The 17,692-nt window shown below is 37.6% G+C and overlaps 1 protein-coding gene and 1 long non-coding RNA gene across 3 annotated transcripts; one reads left to right on the forward strand and one right to left on the reverse strand.

Annotated features, from left to right (window-relative positions):
- Positions 1 to 988: 988 nt before the first annotated feature.
- On the reverse strand, positions 989 to 10,571 carry LOC115072113. The gene is made up of 3 exons (XR_003851179.1): positions 10,437 to 10,571; positions 2,607 to 2,731; positions 989 to 1,955 (listed from the first exon to the last, which is right to left on the reverse strand). It is a non-coding gene; the product is annotated as an uncharacterized LOC115072113 (long non-coding RNA).
- On the forward strand, positions 10,452 to 12,283 carry LOC103742466 (alveolar macrophage chemotactic factor-like). 2 transcript variants are annotated; one of them, XM_029568548.1, is made up of 4 exons: positions 10,452 to 10,722; positions 10,849 to 10,981; positions 11,097 to 11,180; positions 11,435 to 12,283. In XM_029568548.1, the coding sequence occupies exons 1-4, from the start codon at positions 10,620 to 10,622 to the stop codon at positions 11,451 to 11,453; spliced, it is 339 nt and encodes a 112-aa protein (XP_029424408.1). In that variant the 5' UTR covers positions 10,452 to 10,619; the 3' UTR covers positions 11,454 to 12,283. The 2 variants fall into 2 exon arrangements, with proteins under 2 accessions (XP_029424408.1, XP_029424407.1); XM_029568547.1 differs by having other exon boundaries at positions 10,456 to 10,722; positions 11,432 to 12,283.
- Positions 12,284 to 17,692: the final 5,409 nt, after the last annotated feature.

Here is a 17,692-nt window from a genome sequence, read left to right on the forward strand (position 1 = left end):
CAGAACTAAAGTCAGCACCTTTCATAACAGAAATTAATATCACCTTTACATATAATCATTAAAATGTGACACATTAAATAAAATGTTAAGATTCACAGAAAATGATTTTAAAGTAACTTCTGTAAACATGTTCAAGAATGTACACTATAATCATAATTTAATATGATATGTAAATAGTTATATGATGTTAAGAATCATAAAAAATCTTGAGCTGAGAAATCCAATGTTAGAAGTGAAGAATTCACCGAATAAGCATAGGAAGTTTAACACAGATACGAAACACAGAAGGTATAATTAGAAATCCAAAAGTAATGTGACAACTTACCACTAACCATATTAATATGTATTAACAATACATATACAGCAACTAAAATTTAATAAAAAGACAGATTGTTACAACAGATGAACAAAACATACCTGTATGTTGACGATATTAAGTGCACTTTCAATGTGAAGGCACCTGTAAATTGAAAGTGGAAGGATGGGGAAAAATCCACTTACTTTGTATCAAGTAATCTTAGGAAGGCTGGAGCGACCTTATAAATACCAGACAAAGCAAACTGCAGGAAAGGAGGCTTTTCAGAGACAGTGAAGGACATTTCATAATGATGAAGGATCGAGTTATGAAAAAATCCTAAATATGCCCATTAATTGAGGTTTAATCACTTAAAACAAAACTGGAAATAGGTTTAACTTTAATCACAGTTAGAGATTTTAACATTGCTCAATAATTAACAGAAGAAGAAAAATATCAGTTAATATACAGATGACTTAATAGCATTATCATATAATTTTACCAACTCTAATGAGAACTATTTCTACTTCACTATTTAAACCCTACATAATGCTATAAATTATTGTAAGTATATTAAGGCAGAAATAAATAAAATAAATACAAGGAAGGACAATGTATAAATATCTTCATTTGAATATAAGAAAATAATCCTTTACATAGAAAAAAATTTAAATATATAAAATCATGGGGACTTGTGCATGCTATGAGTTCATATGAGTAACTGACCAGCTGTCTGGAAAACTGTTTTCTTGTGGTCATCCACCACCTTTGGCTTGTACAATCTTTCTGTTCCCTCTTCTGTGATGATCCCTGAGCCTAGGAGGCAGAGCTTTGATACAGGCGTCCTCTTCAAGGATAAGCACTCTGCAGCATCTTATTCTCTGCACATTGGCCAGTTATCTGTGTTAATCACCATCTGTTGCATGAGGACGCTTCTCTCCTGAGAGTTGAGAGATGTATTAATCTATGGGTAGAACAATAAATAATTAGAAGTCAGTCTAATAGGATATCTACTTACCAGAAAACTAGTATTAGGCCCTCCCTTATGGCCTGTGACCGGTCTAGCCTCAGATTCCTAGGCCTGATACCAGTGTCAGGTACTGGTGCCATGCTATGAAGCAGACCTTAAATCCAATTAGAGAGTGGCTGAGTTCTTCCATGTTCACTGGCTTCCTAAGTGTTTGCTTTCCCTCTGACAAAAGGGTTCCCTTCTAATTTGGGTGAAAAGGGTTCCCTTCCACTGCTAAAATATTATCCAGGCCTATAACTCACAGAGGCTTTGTGCTAGTTCTTAAAGGCAAGCACACATAAATAGGTTTATGGAGTTGAAGGAATAATAACATTCTTAGGTTCCTGGTACTTTGGCTTTCTGAGACTGTCATGCAGGGTTTTTCAATCTGTAAGGAGATGAGCCCAGTGCACTGCAAGGAAAGACTGTGAATATCTCAGGCTCCTTTTTACTGGGCAGTATAAAACTCAGCAACCAGATGTGGGGAAGTGGGGAAGAAACCCCAACCCGACCTGACGTACTACTGGAAGCAACAAGCTGCTAGGAGAAGGAGAATCAGTCTCTTTCACAGGTGTAATTTTTGGTAGGCTAACCAGGCTCCAGTTGCTGAAGGACATTTGGGGACACAAATTAGACTCTCTAGGCTGAACACTGAAAAAAAAATACAGAGAATGAAATATACATTCAGTCTGTACACTGAGATAAAGAGGCACAATCCAGATATTTATCAATCAAAAACTTGTAATCATAAAATACAAAGAAATGAATGTTAAAATGACAAAAACATAATAAAATAGACAAAAGATTATAAATATGCTTCACACACACAAAATTTAAACATAACAAACAAGCACATGAAAAGCTGTTCAAAGTCCACAGCAAACCTGAACAATGACTGAAAGCCAGGGAATTACCACTAATTGTCTATCAGTAGCTAAAAATTTTTAAAAAGAGTAATAACAAAGACTTAGAGTGACCAGAACATTCTTCTTCGTGGAAGTAAGGAATAATTAAATAATTTTAAAAACAAGTTGAGGTTTGCTAACATTAATATATTCATGCACTATGATTTAGTAGTATTACTCAAATATACTTGTCAAAGAAAAATGAAAATATCCTGGGTAAAAATCGATCTCTGAACAGTGGCTTAGAACAATCATGCTTTCTTACTGTAGTTCTATTACAGTGCTGTTGATCGGGGCTGACTGAGGAGGACTCAGCTGAATGACTCTTCTGCTTTGCATTGCTTTGTTATCATCATATAAACTGGACCTCACTAGAGCGTAGGAGATGGTTACTTACAGGGCTAATAATCAGGGCTGGCTTCAGCTGGAAGCTCAACTAGAGCTATCAGGTCTCCCTGTGTGGTCTCGCACATTGTCTGAGCTTCTTATGGGCATAGTAGGTGGGGTCCAAGACGAATTTTTCTAAAACACATACATACAAATTGAATTTTCCTAAAACACATAGATGTAAGTTGCAAATCTTCTCTCTCAGATTATACAGCAACATTCCTGAAAAATTATATTGGTCCAAATCAGTCACAGAGCCCATTCAGCTTCAAAGATTTGAAAAAATATGTGCCACATCTCACAGGGAAGACAGATGATGATTTTATACTGATGTTTTCTGCACCACAAAGATTTATGTGATAATTTTTTTAAAAATTATTTATTTAATAACCACATACTTAGAAGAAGCATTTCATGACATCAGCATTGACATATTCAATAACAATTTTCTAAGCTAGAAAGCATTTCTTACAAAATTGGCTGTACATTTTTAGGTTTACAGTAGAATTATTACAGTTATACAATGTTGTACTCAGTATAAACCCTATAAGACATGACATTAAATGAGGTTTTAACCTTTAAAAAGATCTCCATTTCATTATTAAAATACAGAGTTTCATGCAGAAAACATCTTTTTTAATGCAATTGACATTAAGATGTTTGTACATGTGTTTCTAATCTCTATATATCAGATTAACAAATTTTTATGTTTTGAAGAATTATATTTTTTAATCATTATACTTTAAAATTTTTTTAATAACTACATGATTAGAAGCTTTTCACTACAGCTTTAACATATTCAGTAACACACTCCAGAGCAACACTACATCGTGGGTGCAAGTTTCTAGGTTCACAGTTGAATTAATATATATTATTGAACTCAGTATAAGCCCTGTAAGACATAAAATTGGATGAATTTTTCTTCTAAAAGAAGACCTCCATTTCATTTTAGAATATATTGTTCCTTGCAGACAGACTCATTGTTTTTGCTACTAACACTGAGATGTTGGCATTTGCATCTCTAATCTGTATGTATCTGATTATTACTAGTCATAATCGGTTGCACTTGGATCCTCGGTGCCTGTGTATGTCTATAAAGTAATTGGGCAGATTTCAATGGTATTGTTTATCACCTCTACTAACTAGCATGATGTGAATGATGTAAAAATTTTATAGCCTCTTCATTTGTAATAGTCAAACAAAAATTGCATTTTAATTTCTTGAGTGTGTGTGTGTGCACACGCATGTGTGCGTGGAAGTCAGAGGACAACTTGGGGATTCGGTTTTCTCCTTCCAATATGTGGGTCCCAAGGACTGAATTCAGGTTTTCAGGTCTCAGGCACCTCATCCACTGAGCCATCTCGCCAGCCCAATAATTGCCAAATTTTTAACTCCACAGAGGAAATCATCCAAATGGATAGCCATAGATGAACGAATGAATAAATTTTGACACACCTGTATAACTGAATACTTCCCTAAATTATTCAGGGACTATTCAGTTAAGAAAAGAAATATAGTACTAAATTCACAATGACATGGATGCATTAAGTTGAATGAAAGAAGCTCACCATAAAAAAGAATGGTCAGTACTAAAGTGAAAAATAATGGTTTCCTCTGCAGAAGAGAATATTTTTGGAAAAGAACTCTGATGTTGCTGGGAGATGAACATGTTCTGTCTTGAGTAATTCTTTACATTTCTCAAAACTCATCACACTGTACCCTTAAGATATGTGCATTTCATTATGTAAGTTTTACCTTAGTTTAAATTATAACATACAAAAGACTTTTTAAAGGCCACTCTATTCCTCTCAGTAATTTTATAGGGAAGAGTACTAGTATTGGTGTTTTTATTTTAAAAAATGATAAATTTCTTGAGAGGATATAGAAAGTTTGTAGCCTAAGAAAGATTAGAATCTAGTAAGGCAGGAAAGAATTCATGGCTGAAGAAACATCTGTTTTCTACTCTAGAGTCTCAGCTACAGTAATGTTTCTTTTCTGTTTTATTTATTTTTATTTAATGTGTATGAGTGTATTGCCTGCATGTATGTAAGTGTACCCATGTTGTGAAATGCCCAGGGAGGACAGAAGAAGGTGTCAGATCCCCTGAACTGGAGTTACGGAGGGTTGTTAGCCATCATGTGGGTGCTTGGAATTGAACCTGGGTCCTTTCCAGTCCCTGAGTAATGATTTATTTTTAAATCATCACAGAAAGTTGACTATTTTTTAGTTATATTTTATTACAAAGATCTATTTTGTAGAGCTATAATAGAAAGGTACTAGCCTGATGTTCATTCTAGCACATTAATCTCTACTAGATTTCTCTTTTCTATGATGTATTCCCCTGTCATAGCATTTATTGGTCTGGTTGCAAATTAAATTAGACAAAAAATGAAAACTATCCCCAAGGAACAATGTGTTCCAAAGAAATGATTTACTAATAGTTTGATTTACTAATAGTGAAGTTTTTGAAAGCCAAATGACTCAAAGTAAAACATTCCATTAAAGCAAGTTGATCAATTTACTCTTTGGAGGACACCACACTCTAAAAGTCCCAGGTGCCTAGAAAGGGGCTCATAGTTTGACTTTAGCCAGAATTTCTAGGATTTTGTGACTTTAACGTTGGCATTGCAACATACTTAAAATTTCCCAATTCTTGGTTCTTGTAAAATGATATTTAAATGTGCATGAATAGTTATTCACTAGGAATTCATAAGCTGGTTTAACAAGAGACTAGTGGTAATGAATCATCCACACATGTTTAACTCCCATGCATCCATTGCCTGGAATGTTTATCAAATACCAGGTCTTTGCTATTTTTTTCAAGCAATGGTAAGGAAAGCAGACTTAAGTCAAGGAAGCATATAAATCATGCATATATAATGCATCTCATTCTGCCTGTTAGAGCAGCAATTATGAAATTTTAGTATGTAGTAAATGAGAGATATTCTGATCTATAAAGTGAGGTTATGAAGAGCTGAATGTTCTTCCAAAAAGGAAAAGAAAAACACGGGTGTGAGGGTAGTGGTGGTCAGATACTACCTTTGTTCTTAGCTAAAAGGCTGAGAAGTGATAGCAGCGATCACAAACAACCAGGAAACTTCCAGTACAGAGCAGAGTGTTACAAGTCTAACTTCCTTATAAAATTCATTTATAGTATTACATAAATGCTTCCTCAAAATTAGTTAACACTCATTTTACTTTATAAAATTATTTTATGTCTATGTGTAGGGGCCTGAATATATGTATGAGCACCAAGTGCATACAATTACCCTTGGATGCCAGAAGAGGATGTCAGATCCCCCAGAGCTAGAATTACAGGCAATTGTGAGCAGCCTTACATGGTGCTAGGAATTGAACTTGGGTCTTCTCCAAGAGAAGCAAGTGCTCTTAACAACTGAGTCATCTCACCAGCTCTTAAAAGTAGTTGAAATAGCTATCACTAAAGAGATTTGCTTCCTATTTGTATTTTTTGTTTAGTCTAGACCAGATTTCTGAAGAAAGCAATACATTCTATTTTGAGAAGCCTGAGGCTTTTAAAAACATTTGAAACTTTAATCCTCATCTTTTTTCCTTATAATCGTCTGTTATTGTCCATCAAAAAGATATAATCTTGGACAACTGCACAAAGGATACAGCACACTAGTGACCCCAACCACCCAGAAGTTGTTGCATGGCTCTGCCCAGCTACAGTCAATGGGAGCCCAGTCAAGGTTCACTGATTTACACCTTTCTCAAGTAGATTTCATCTGAAATGGGAAGCAAGGGGAAAAATGAAGGATAATGGACCAAAAGAAAAAGAAAGATCACATTCTTGACCATAGTGGTGGAGGAATTTTGAAGCCAATTTATTCCCTAAATGGTAATGCCTCTTTACTGGGTGGCCAAGCCCAATATGGAGGGAACGGACTGACTGACATTACAGAGTTAACCCAAGAGCTGCTGTCTTTTCCCTCTCTGTATATGGAGAAATGACTCTTCCACAACCTCTTATTTTCTTCTTTATGCTGACATGTCAACCTCCTTAATTACTATACCTATACCATTTCTTAAACATAATATAGTCATGAACATAAAGGAAAATAGAAATTTAGAAAACTATTTGAAAAGCTATTATATCCTCAGCCAAATAATTAAGGGTCATTCTGATCTATTGGGAGAAATCGTTTTAGGGTAGCACCGCCAGACTATTAACCTTGAGCACAATGCTAGAACAGCTGGGCATGGTGGCACACGCCTTTAATCCCAGCACTCAGGAGGCAGAGGCAGGCGGATCTCTGTGAGTTCAAGGCCAGCCTGGTCTACATAGTGAGTTCCAGGACAGCTGGGGCTACAGGGAGACCCTGTCTCAAAAAAAAGAACAAAGATTAATTAGATTTTTCCCTTTCTTGTTGATCTCCAACAATCTCAAGGTCACAGAAAATATGTAATTTGGTCCATATTTTAGTTGTATAATTTTCTTTATTTCAATAATAAATCTCTTTCTGGGCTCTGAATAGTTTGGGTTGAATAGCATAGATTCCAAAGAACGAAAATATCATTTGAATTTTCTTTAGGAATAAGCAAGAAATAATTTCCAAAATGGCAGTAAGCAATCAAAAATAGTAGAGTTCTAAAAATAGAGTGGTTGAGGACATGTAACTGTTCTATACTTTTTCCTTAACTTTAATGCCTATGGTTTAGGAACAGAACACTGTAAAATAAAAAACAACTTTCAGTACATATCATCAAATGTTCAGAGACCACACTCTTACTGAACTTGGAATTTACTGCAGGTTATTGAAGAAATATAGAACACTAACCTTGATTTCAGAATATGCAGCGGACTTGAAGAAGGCAATGGAAAAATTAATGAAAGATTATAAAGTCTCATTCATGAATCAGTATTGTTGAGTGAGTATATTAGGAGTTCAAAGACAAAGGTGAAAGAACATACTTCAAATGGCTTTGCCAGAAAATGCCTTCTCAGAGCACAAAGGACTTTTGATTTGTCTTAGAGTAAAGGGAAGCTCCATGTTGGACTACTTGGAAGTCAAAGTCCCTTCCAAAAGGACCTGTGATGTTATTGTGGCCCCCAAACATAGGCACAAATAGTTTTAAATATGATGTTGGGCAACACAATAAAGTGGTTAACCAGATTGTGGAGAGCCCCTGGGGATGCTTGCCCAAGACTATGAAGAAATTGGTTTAGAACCTGGAAACCATTAAAAAGTTCTGGTGACAGATTCTCTGGGGGCCCAACTTCCAATCCTGGAGTTTCTACTTAATTCTTTTTCTGGGCTTACTTTTCATAGCTGATTAAGAGGGAAGACAATTTCTCTTTTATTGCCTCCAAGAATCTGTGTGGCTAAAAAATAATGAGCATGAGAGTGGTGTGATTGCTGCAAGTTATTTCAAATGTTTCATCCATACTAAGTAACTGTGGAATTATGACTAAAATTAGATTATGATAGCAAATTGTTCAGGCTATATGGGTGACTGCCAGTTTCTTATTATAGTTGGGAATAAACAACACAGCCTTCCTCTACCACCCAGACACATGCAGTTAAGATAACTGGCTTCTCTTATATTGGCAACATAGAAGGAACTGCTTTTAAAATGTGGTCTCCACTGATGGTTATATGAATGCTGTCATTCTCAAACATAGAAGCAACTGCCTTTAAAACACAGTCTTCCCTGATGGTTAGTGCTGTCATTCTTGGACTCAAGGACTCTTCGGACCATCCATATTCCTACTTGTCTTTGTAGAAAGCCACTACCAGGCATGCTTAGGCAGAAGCCAAGCATGGCAGTGGGCCAGAACAATTTCAATACAAATCCAGGTTAGGTTACATATGTCTTCCTGATCAGGTTGGGCAACCCAGCAGTCTATTTGTAGAGGTGACTTTCTACTATCTGCTTGCAAGCTAGAGACATTTTTTTTTCTCCCTCTGCTCTGTAAATAATACATGGCAAATGGATCCAGAGTGCAAATCAGGTGAAGAAAGAACTTCCATAATAGCTTTAAGGGGAACTGACACTCTCCTGTTGTGGCTTTTATCCAATCTTATCATTTGGTGCAAAACTGATTTGTATGTTTTATTATATTTAAAATAGCTCTTTGGAACTAACATAGGTGTGAGTGCATGCATGCACATGCACACACACGCTTTACGCCTGTGTCAATTTTTTTCTTACAAAATCTTAGTATAATGTAGTTTCTCTTCTGTGGTTAAGTTGAATTTAATTGCTCAGTGTTTTTAGCCACATTTATTTGAATTTTGAAATGAGACTTGTCCTTTGTCTCTATACATTCTAATCTCCAAACAGTCAATTTAATAAGACTATGGCTGTTTTCTACAGATTACCACTCACAAGAAGGATGAAGGACTACATTAGCTGAGTCAGGCATGATGCTGATGGTATCGAGGAAACTGCAGGACTCAGAACCTCCCATTTAGCTTCTCTCAATGTGATCACCAAACATCCCAGCCAGACTTAAGTTTCCTTTTGAATATAAGTTCAAAAGGTCTAAGACACCTCCTTCCTGTTCAGCAATGGAAGTGATATTATTCTAAGAAAGATGAATGGGCCAGTTAAAGAAGTTCCCCAGGATGACAGGGGACAAGAAAAAGAGTTCCCTTTCATAACTATTTTCTTAGAGCTATCACATTTACGACTGACTCTACTGGCCTACCATGAGGTCAAAGGTCTTAAGAACTATGTAGAGGTGTATCTAGTTAGAGCTCCATGAAAGAAACCTCTGTGCCACCTAGTGTGACTGTCATGACTGCCACAGCCTGCAGACCTGATCATTAAAGCTTTAGTTTCTGGAAGCCATCTCACCTTTCACTTTCATGGGGTAGCTGGCTCTGGGCCTCTAGCACAGCCTTCTGCACCTTGGGTAATGCATCTGGAAGATTTCCAGAAGCCTGTGGGGAAAGTCTTCCTCCCTATTCCATGATGTTGCTTGGTAGGAGTCAATAGTCTTTCTTGCTGGGAAGTTGATCCAAACCCTTACTTACAGCAAACTTGCAGATGGGCCTCTCAGTTGCATCAGCTTCCTTTAACTTCTCTGAATTGTATCAGCTGCGCAGCTGACTGAGGAGTCACAGCAGTGGGCGTCAGGGGACCCTCATGTTGTTTCTGTCTGTAATTACCCTATTTTACCTTGCTCACATGAAGACCCAAACTGCTCCTAAGTAAATAGCATAGGTAACTGGCAGAAGGGGGGTATCTATCATCTTCCAGGGTGATTTTGGAGGATTTAGTTTGTCACACCAAGTAGAAACACACACTCACTGAACTACAAGCATAGGACTTACAGCTAACAGCTTTAATTTTGAAGGCCATTTCTGCCTCTGATTTCAAGTGGAAGGCAAGACACTTTCATCGTATTTTCTTGGATTCTCAAGTTGGTGGAATTCCAAAGAATCATTTAGTAATGCTAGGACTCTTACAATGACCTGTGTGCAAGGAGGGGGAAAGGACTTTAAATTTAGTGCAGTTCTAATCACGGATTGCATTTCTTCAATACTAATAGTATTTCCAGTAATAATAGCAGCTAAAGAGTTACCGAAGATTTCTCAAGTCAAACCTCACGACGTTGGTTGCAGGCTTCCTTTCTATTTGCAGAGGAAGAGTATCTGCAGAGGTCTGTGCTTGCCGCAAAAGCTGCTTAGCTAGCCTTTACTGACCCAAGGTCTAGGCCCCTAAAGGCATGGCTCCTGGTGTCTGGCAGCAGCTCTCTCCATCACCGGGAGGCGTGGCTACAACATCCTCATCTCCTCTGGCGCAGGGCGGCTCCTCCCAGCAACCTTCCTCCCCAATTCCTCTGCCTAGCACCCCCTCCCCCAACACCTACCCCAAGTTCAGGGAATTTCCCGAGCATCGGCAAGCTTGAGTTTCCTGCCCGGAGGAAGAGACAAATGCAGATAAAAGGCGTGCAGAGGGCTTGAGAAAGTCACAGTGCTCTGGAACCTCGAATCTCCACACTTCCTCCAGCTTCTCCTGAACCCGAGCTCCCTGGTCCAGGATTTTGTCCACGATGAGCCTCCTACCCCGCCTCTCCGCCTGCATCCCTGGCCGGTCCAGCTCGCTACTTGTGCTGCTCGCGTTTCTGTTGCTGCTGACGCCGCAGACGCTGGACGGTGAGAACTCAGCACACCCTGGGACGCACCCTGGCGGGACAGAGCGCACCATCTGCACCAGGGCTGTATCCCTGGAGCGGGAAAGGGCTCTCCCAGAACCCTCTTCCAACCTTGTCTCCTCCACAGCTGATTCAGATGTGTCAGTGGTCAGAGAGCTGCGTTGCATTTGCATGACCATAACTCCAAAAGTTTCTCCCACAATGATCACTAATCTGGAGGTGATAGCCAGAGGGCAACAGTGTCCCAATGTGCAAGTGATGTGAGTTCTCCTGAAATTGCGGGTGCATGTTGACCTTGGCAAGAGGGGAGTCCTCCATCCCGGGTGTTCAGTCACTGTGGCTCATGCCTGTATCCTCTTTTTTTTCTCTCTGTAGAGCTTCACTGAAGAATGGAAAGGAGGTCTGTCTTGATCCAGACGCCCCTTTGATCAAGAAAATCATAAAGAAAATGTTGGACAGGTACTTGTCACTTTGTTCTTTAAGATGCACGGTCCTTACTTTCCGTACATGATATGGGATTTGGGCACCACATTCCAAACCGTGCTTAGAATAAGACGGGAAAGTTGTTCTGCAGTGTTCTGGGGGAAAATCTTTATTACAGACTCTGTGTGTATGTGTGTGTGTGTGTGTGTGTGTGTGTGTGTGTGTGTGTGTGTATTTTGGGTTGGAGTGCTCAACTTTGGTTGCTGATATAATTCTTTTCTCAACAGTAGAAATAAGAAAACTAATTAAGAGAAATGAACATGCATTGGGAAAATCACCCAATATTCAACAGAGCAATTTTCTGAGGATGACTCCCGCCCCTGAAGACAAGAAAGGCTGATTTGTTTACCTCAGTAATTTTCTTTGGAGAGCCCCTACTTTGAAGAGGATGGGGGAAACCTTTCTCCCTAAAGCTTTTTTGCTCAGCTTGGAACTATTTAGAATAACATTTCTATCCTTTTCTATTATCTGTTACACTATTGGAAAAATTAGTATTTAACTAGATTGTGAGTCAAGAACCATTGGTAGTTAACCATCCAAAATGTCTTGAACTGAAGGTAACTACTGCACTGTAACTAGGGAATACACACACACACACACACACACACACACACACACACCCCTTATAGTGCTCATCCAAAGGCTGTGGATTTAACAGATCAATGGTGTTCTTAGAATACTGTTGAGGGAGGAATACAATTATTCTCCCTCTTCTAATGAAATAGGAAATATTTTACTGTGTTTTTAAAGATAATGTGTTAGGGAACTCCCTTACTCCTGTCTCTGGTGTGGCATGTACATTATATTATATTAGAAAACTGGTATATCATTACAGAAACCTGTGTAGAATATATATTCCTTGTTTAGAATTTCTAAATGTGTAAGTTCTAGAAGGACTAAATGTATTCTTTTTCTATAATTTTAGACATTTGATGTCTTCTTAAGGTATGGCATAATGTCATGACTTACTCATCAAACTTTAATTATATGCTATTTATTAACTATTTTATTAGTTGTATTCTTCAAGTACATGTTTTAGATAGATGAAGAAAAGAAACAGGTAAATTCCTGACTTGTAGTTTTCATAAAAAACACTTTAATTTTTTTCTAAAATAAGAGAAATCTTAAAGATCTATACTCTTAATGTTTTGAAAACATTTAGTATGTCTGAAAATGAATACAGCATTACTGAGATGTTTAGATGTCTCAGTGTCTTTAAGAATTTGACCATTTTGTTATAAGGAAACGCATTTGTGCATTGCATCCATTATTTTTAAAGTGTACTTTTCTAATGTGTCTCATCTGTTTATGTTACTTATTTTTGAGAAAAAATAAAATATTTCTAAACCTCACTCATACTGTTTCTGCACATACTGTTTCAGTGACAGTGAATTTTTATTATCTTAATTCGACATTGTTCACAAAGTTAACTCTGTAAGCTCTTTGGCTTGAGGAAATGCCTGGTTTTCTAATCTCTTGCATCATTTTAACCTTTCTGTAAGTTTACTCCCTTTCCAGCTACTCCTTCAGGATCTCAGTAGCCCCTAGGTTCCTTAGAAAACACATATATGCTGAGACTTCCCCACCTTAAATACTTGTCCAGTTCTCTGTGATAGTTTGGCTTTCAAATAACCTCCAGAAGCCCATGTGTTAATAGCTAAGTCCTAGCTTGGTGCTGTTGAGAGGTTCTGGACCCCCCTAGGAGGTAGAGCCTAGTGGTAAGATTTAGGTCATCAGGGACATGCCTTCCAGGGGATTTAGGGCACCAGCCTATCATCTTCCTCATTCCCCCACATCTACCCATAAGGTGAAAAGGCTTTGCCCACCACGCATTCCTGTGAGATATGTTGTGTTGCCACAGACCCGAAACAACAGGACCAATTGGTCATGAACTGAAACCTCAAACCTTTAAAACTGTGAGTCAAAATAAACTTTCCCTGTTTTAAAGTTGACCATAGAAGATAATTGTTACAGCGACACAAAGCTGATTAACACACTCCCTATTTCCTAAACATGAAATGAAAGTTGCTGAGGCATAGCTAGTGAAGCTCTGTCTCGTCTCACTGCTGTTTTCTTCTTGAGTGCCATGTTTCCCTCATACTCTGTGCAGTAGGCATTTGGTTCTCTAGCCAGGTTTGCTCTGGTCTGTGCCTTTACATTTGGTACAGTTCTACCTGAAAGGAACTGGCCCATTTGTTGTCTACAGGAGGAGAATTATTCATCCTTCAGAATTTGGCTCAAGTTATATCTCCTTAATGAAGTTTTCCTTGCCGTTCCCCAGCCCAGCTTGTGGTTTCCATTTCGATGCTTACATAGGATCTTCTGGATGCTAAATAACTGAGTTACAATAAATATTGCTTTACTATTAGGATGAGTTTCTTCATCCTAATCTGCAAAGAATTCTCCTGAAACATCAACCATATCCCTGTATCCCCAATGTGTGGCACAGACTGACTGAGTGAATAAGTTGTCCTAACTCAGGCTATCAGCTAGTTTCCTCAATTCAACAACCTGGATTATGGTAGGTGTTGGTTAACCTGTCTTATTTCTTCTCCCTTGTCTACAGATAAGCCTCCAGCCATTAACACCTCCCCTATCTTCCATCTGGCAGACTTCCATCCTTGCTCTCTCTGACCCCTCCCCTACTGGATTAGGACTCCTTTTCATTCTTTCATAGCACTTTGCAGTTTTCTTTAGCAACATTTTCTTCCCAAGGATATAGAGCTTATATTACCAACATATAAGTGTTTAGTGCCTATCTATTACAACTTCACTGTAATCTCCGTGGGAGCAGGGACAGTCTCTGTCATGTTTAACTCAGTTCCTAGGACAGTGCTTAGGGCATGATAGGTATTTAAATAGAGAAGCGAGCAAGGCTAAAAAAGCCTCACTGTCTCTGTAGTATTAAGACAGTAATTCACAAAAAGATCCCATTTTTAGGAAAAGCAAGAAATGGCTACTAATCTTATATACAAATACATATGCACTGCAATTAGATGAAGCCACTTATATGTTTATAATCACATAAGTTTGTATGTATTAGTGTATACTAATATATTATCAGTTATATATATGTTTAACCTAGCTTTTTATCATTTGGTCTCTCTCATTACATATAAAATACAAATTCAATTAATATGGTTTCTATTGTTATATACTGACGTATCTATATAAAAGAAAAAGAAGCAAGTAGATTAAAAGATACAGTGAAGTCTAGAGTGATTTGAAGGTTACAGTTTTGTTGACAAATATTTCAGCAACATACAAATGTACAAAATATGTCTAAATTTAAATAAATCGTTGAACTTGTGTGGCACTTTAAAAAACTCAATACCTCATAAGTAATTGGAAACACTAAGAAATAAACCAGACTTCTATGAATTTTTGAACTCAAAATTCCAGTGTCTTGAACAAGCTCTGATTTGAACAATCTCTTCTTGAATAAATGCCTAACAGTATTAAGTGAAAACATGTTGAATGCCCTTTGGATGCTGCAATATAAGTATTGTTTGCTGTTTGCTTTGTCACCATGTAAGATTTTTGTGTTTTTTTTTTTCCCCAGAAGCAAAACTTACGTTTAGTTTGTTTCTAGACCATTGGCTTACCCTCCTTTGTAACATCCGTGCAATTCTAGGTGTCATGCCCATTCTACAACTGGTCATTCTATATCATTCTATAAAGGGTGGATTGCAGTGTACTATCAAGGTACAGCCTGTACAAAGAGCTTCAGTGGTAGCTGCTGATCATCGTATCCACCATTCCCAGCTGAGCTTGCCACTGGAAAATGCAAGGCTGAACATACCTGGGGAAAATGAATCTAATGCCCGTCTTCTAGGGAGATGTCTCAGTGTTTTCTCATACTAACCTCTAAATATCATTTTCACTCTTATCCACCTGAAACTCACTCACACACTTGAGATCACCTGGATTTAAATATGTGGTTGACTGAAATTCACTCTTTGGTTTAGGCCATTATTGGTTTGTAATATTCTTCATTCATTCATCCAGACTTTACTTCTTGTGTCTGGATATGACACATTCATGTAATCCTTCAATTCCTGAAGGTATGACAATATCTATGGTAAAATAAGACTAGTGGCTTTGTATTTCTATTAGTTTTTAATGCTCGCATAAGGAAAAGAATTTTTGTGGGTAATTATCACACACCTAACACAGAAGTTCTTCCTGGATGAGAAATTGACCACATAGAAGGGGCACCTGAGGATTTGTAGTTGCCTCTATGACTAAACCAAGGAAACGCATATATGCATCTGATTTTGCCTGACAGTCCTGGCTCACTCTTAGTCACCAGAATGAGTATTATGTTCCTGAGAAGGACTGTTTATGCTTCAAGTATGCAGATAGAGATAGTGCCATGGGAAAACCTACAGGTCTAAAATTTTGTTTCTATCAATTCTAGAATCTTGTTTTACAAATTTAGACAACTTACAAAGACACTCCATCCTCATCCCTATGGTGAAAAATCATCTTAATGTATGATTCCCCTTATCAAATGATGCTAGTTTCTGATCTACTTCTCAGCTTGGACCAAAAGAAACCATTGATTGATTTCTATGAAGAGACAGGCTGCTTCCAAGCTGGGGTACACCACAAAATCAGAGCTGTTGCCTTTCAAATCTAGCTCTGAGCATTTCTAGGTATGTAACCTTGACAATTTATTCAACACTTCTGTTCTTAAGCTTTCTCATCTCTGTACTACTATATTAACACCCACACATAAAATTAAAAAGTAAGTAAATAAAATCACTAAAAAAGTAAAAAAAAGAGTGTTTAGTTTCTTAAGTTCTTTTTATAGAAAACATTGTTTTCCCATGAGTTGATCATTTCCTTTTAACTTAAAAATTTTTTTAATTTATTATTTTTTCTTTTTTTATTTATTTAATAACCACACAATCAGAAGAAGCATTTCACTACACAGCACTGACACATTCAATAACAATTTCCAGAGCTAGGATGCATCTCTTTCAAAATTGGCTGTAAATTCTTAGGTTTACAGTTGAATTATTACAGTTATACAATATTGTACTCAGTATAAACCCCATAAGACATAAAATTAAATGAGGTTTTAAAATTTAAAAAAGATCTCCATTTCACTATTAAAATATAAAGTTTCATACAGAAAAATTCATTTTCAATACAATTGACACTAAGATCCACATGCATTTCTAACCTCTATATATCTGATTAATACTAGTCACAGTCGGTTACTTTCTGAGGTCCTTGGCATCTGAGCATGGATATAAAGTCATCAGGTAGATTTCAGTGGTAATGTTTTTCACATCTACCAATTATTAAGGAGCAAATTTTTATGCTTTGAAGAATTATCATTATTACTTTTTAAAATTTTTTAAAAATTTATTTATTTTTAAACCCACTTCCCAGATAGCACCCTCCCATACCCTCGCTCCCCCCACTAGATCCCTTATACTCTGATATCCCTGCTACTGTCTGCTGTGTTGTCAGCACCCCAGCCATTCCCCACTACTTGCCCTTCTGGTGAATCTACTCAGCCTATCTAGAGGTCTTTGTTTTAGGAGGGTCAGCTGTTCCTCATCTAGCAGCAATCAGTTGTCAATATTTCTTTAGATAAGATTAGGGTCTGCTGTTCATTTTCTGAGTTCTTTGCTGGATTACTATCTGGGAATCCCTTTGGCCATCCTGGCCAACAACTCAAAAGAAGGTATCACCTGTCTGGTATTGTTGCTTGTTATGTAGCCTTTAGCTATACATATGGACTCTTATGAAATTATATTGGCCCCTTTAATCTTTGTTTACACTTTCCTTTTGGGTGTTTAAGGCCATAAAGTTGGCCCAGATAAAACCGATTTATTTTTACTCTCAAGGTTGTTTGAGGATATGTTCCTCAGAGGTCACATGGGCTTTGGAGGAGCCCCTGGCTCCTTTCTTTTACCAGTTCCGCCTATGGGAAGATAAGTCAAAGGTCCTGCTCAACCATGGTTGGCTTCACTTGGAAGCATGGAGGAAATGATTCCTATGTGTTGACCCTCCTCTTTATAGAGTGGACACTGGTTCAAGTCCATCTGGTAAGGTCGCCTTGGCCTCCTTGATCAAGAGGACAGGTGACCCACCACCATTATGGGACATATTGAGAGATGTTCATAGTCCCCAGGAACTTGTTGACCTAGGAGGGCAAGGAGCAAAAAGTGTCCTTTATGTACCTTTGACCAAATTATTATAGGCCTCAAAGTATGTCTGCTAAACATCCAAGAAGGTTGGTTCCACCAGTCTGGTATTTTTAATTACTGTGTGTCATGTAGATAAATCTTGGGCAAAGATCAATTGTTCTCAGATAAACCTTACCTAGACATATATTTCTTGATCTGCTATGTATAATTTGTCGGTAGGTTGTAGGAGTAATATGGTTCCTTCTGGCCTTAAAAACTAGAAAAGCATTGTTTATCTCTCGCATTGTCTCACCCCTCCATCATGGTTTCCTCAATTAAGGT

Source organism: Nannospalax galili, unplaced genomic scaffold, assembly GCF_000622305.1.
Source record: "Nannospalax galili isolate Female #2095 unplaced genomic scaffold, S.galili_v1.0 scaffold800, whole genome shotgun sequence".
Classification (NCBI taxonomy): domain Eukaryota; kingdom Metazoa; phylum Chordata; class Mammalia; order Rodentia; family Spalacidae; genus Nannospalax; species Nannospalax galili.

Coding starts and splice junctions, on each gene's coding strand:
- LOC103742466 (XM_029568547.1), top strand. CDS start 10,620: ATGAGCCTCCTACCCCGCCTCTCCGCCTGCATCCCTGGCCGGTCCAGC. Junction 10,723..10,848: donor GACGCCGCAGACGCTGGACG/GTGAGAACTCAG, acceptor TCTCCTCCACAG/CTGATTCAGATGTGTCAGTG. Junction 10,982..11,096: donor TGTCCCAATGTGCAAGTGAT/GTGAGTTCTCCT, acceptor TTCTCTCTGTAG/AGCTTCACTGAAGAATGGAA.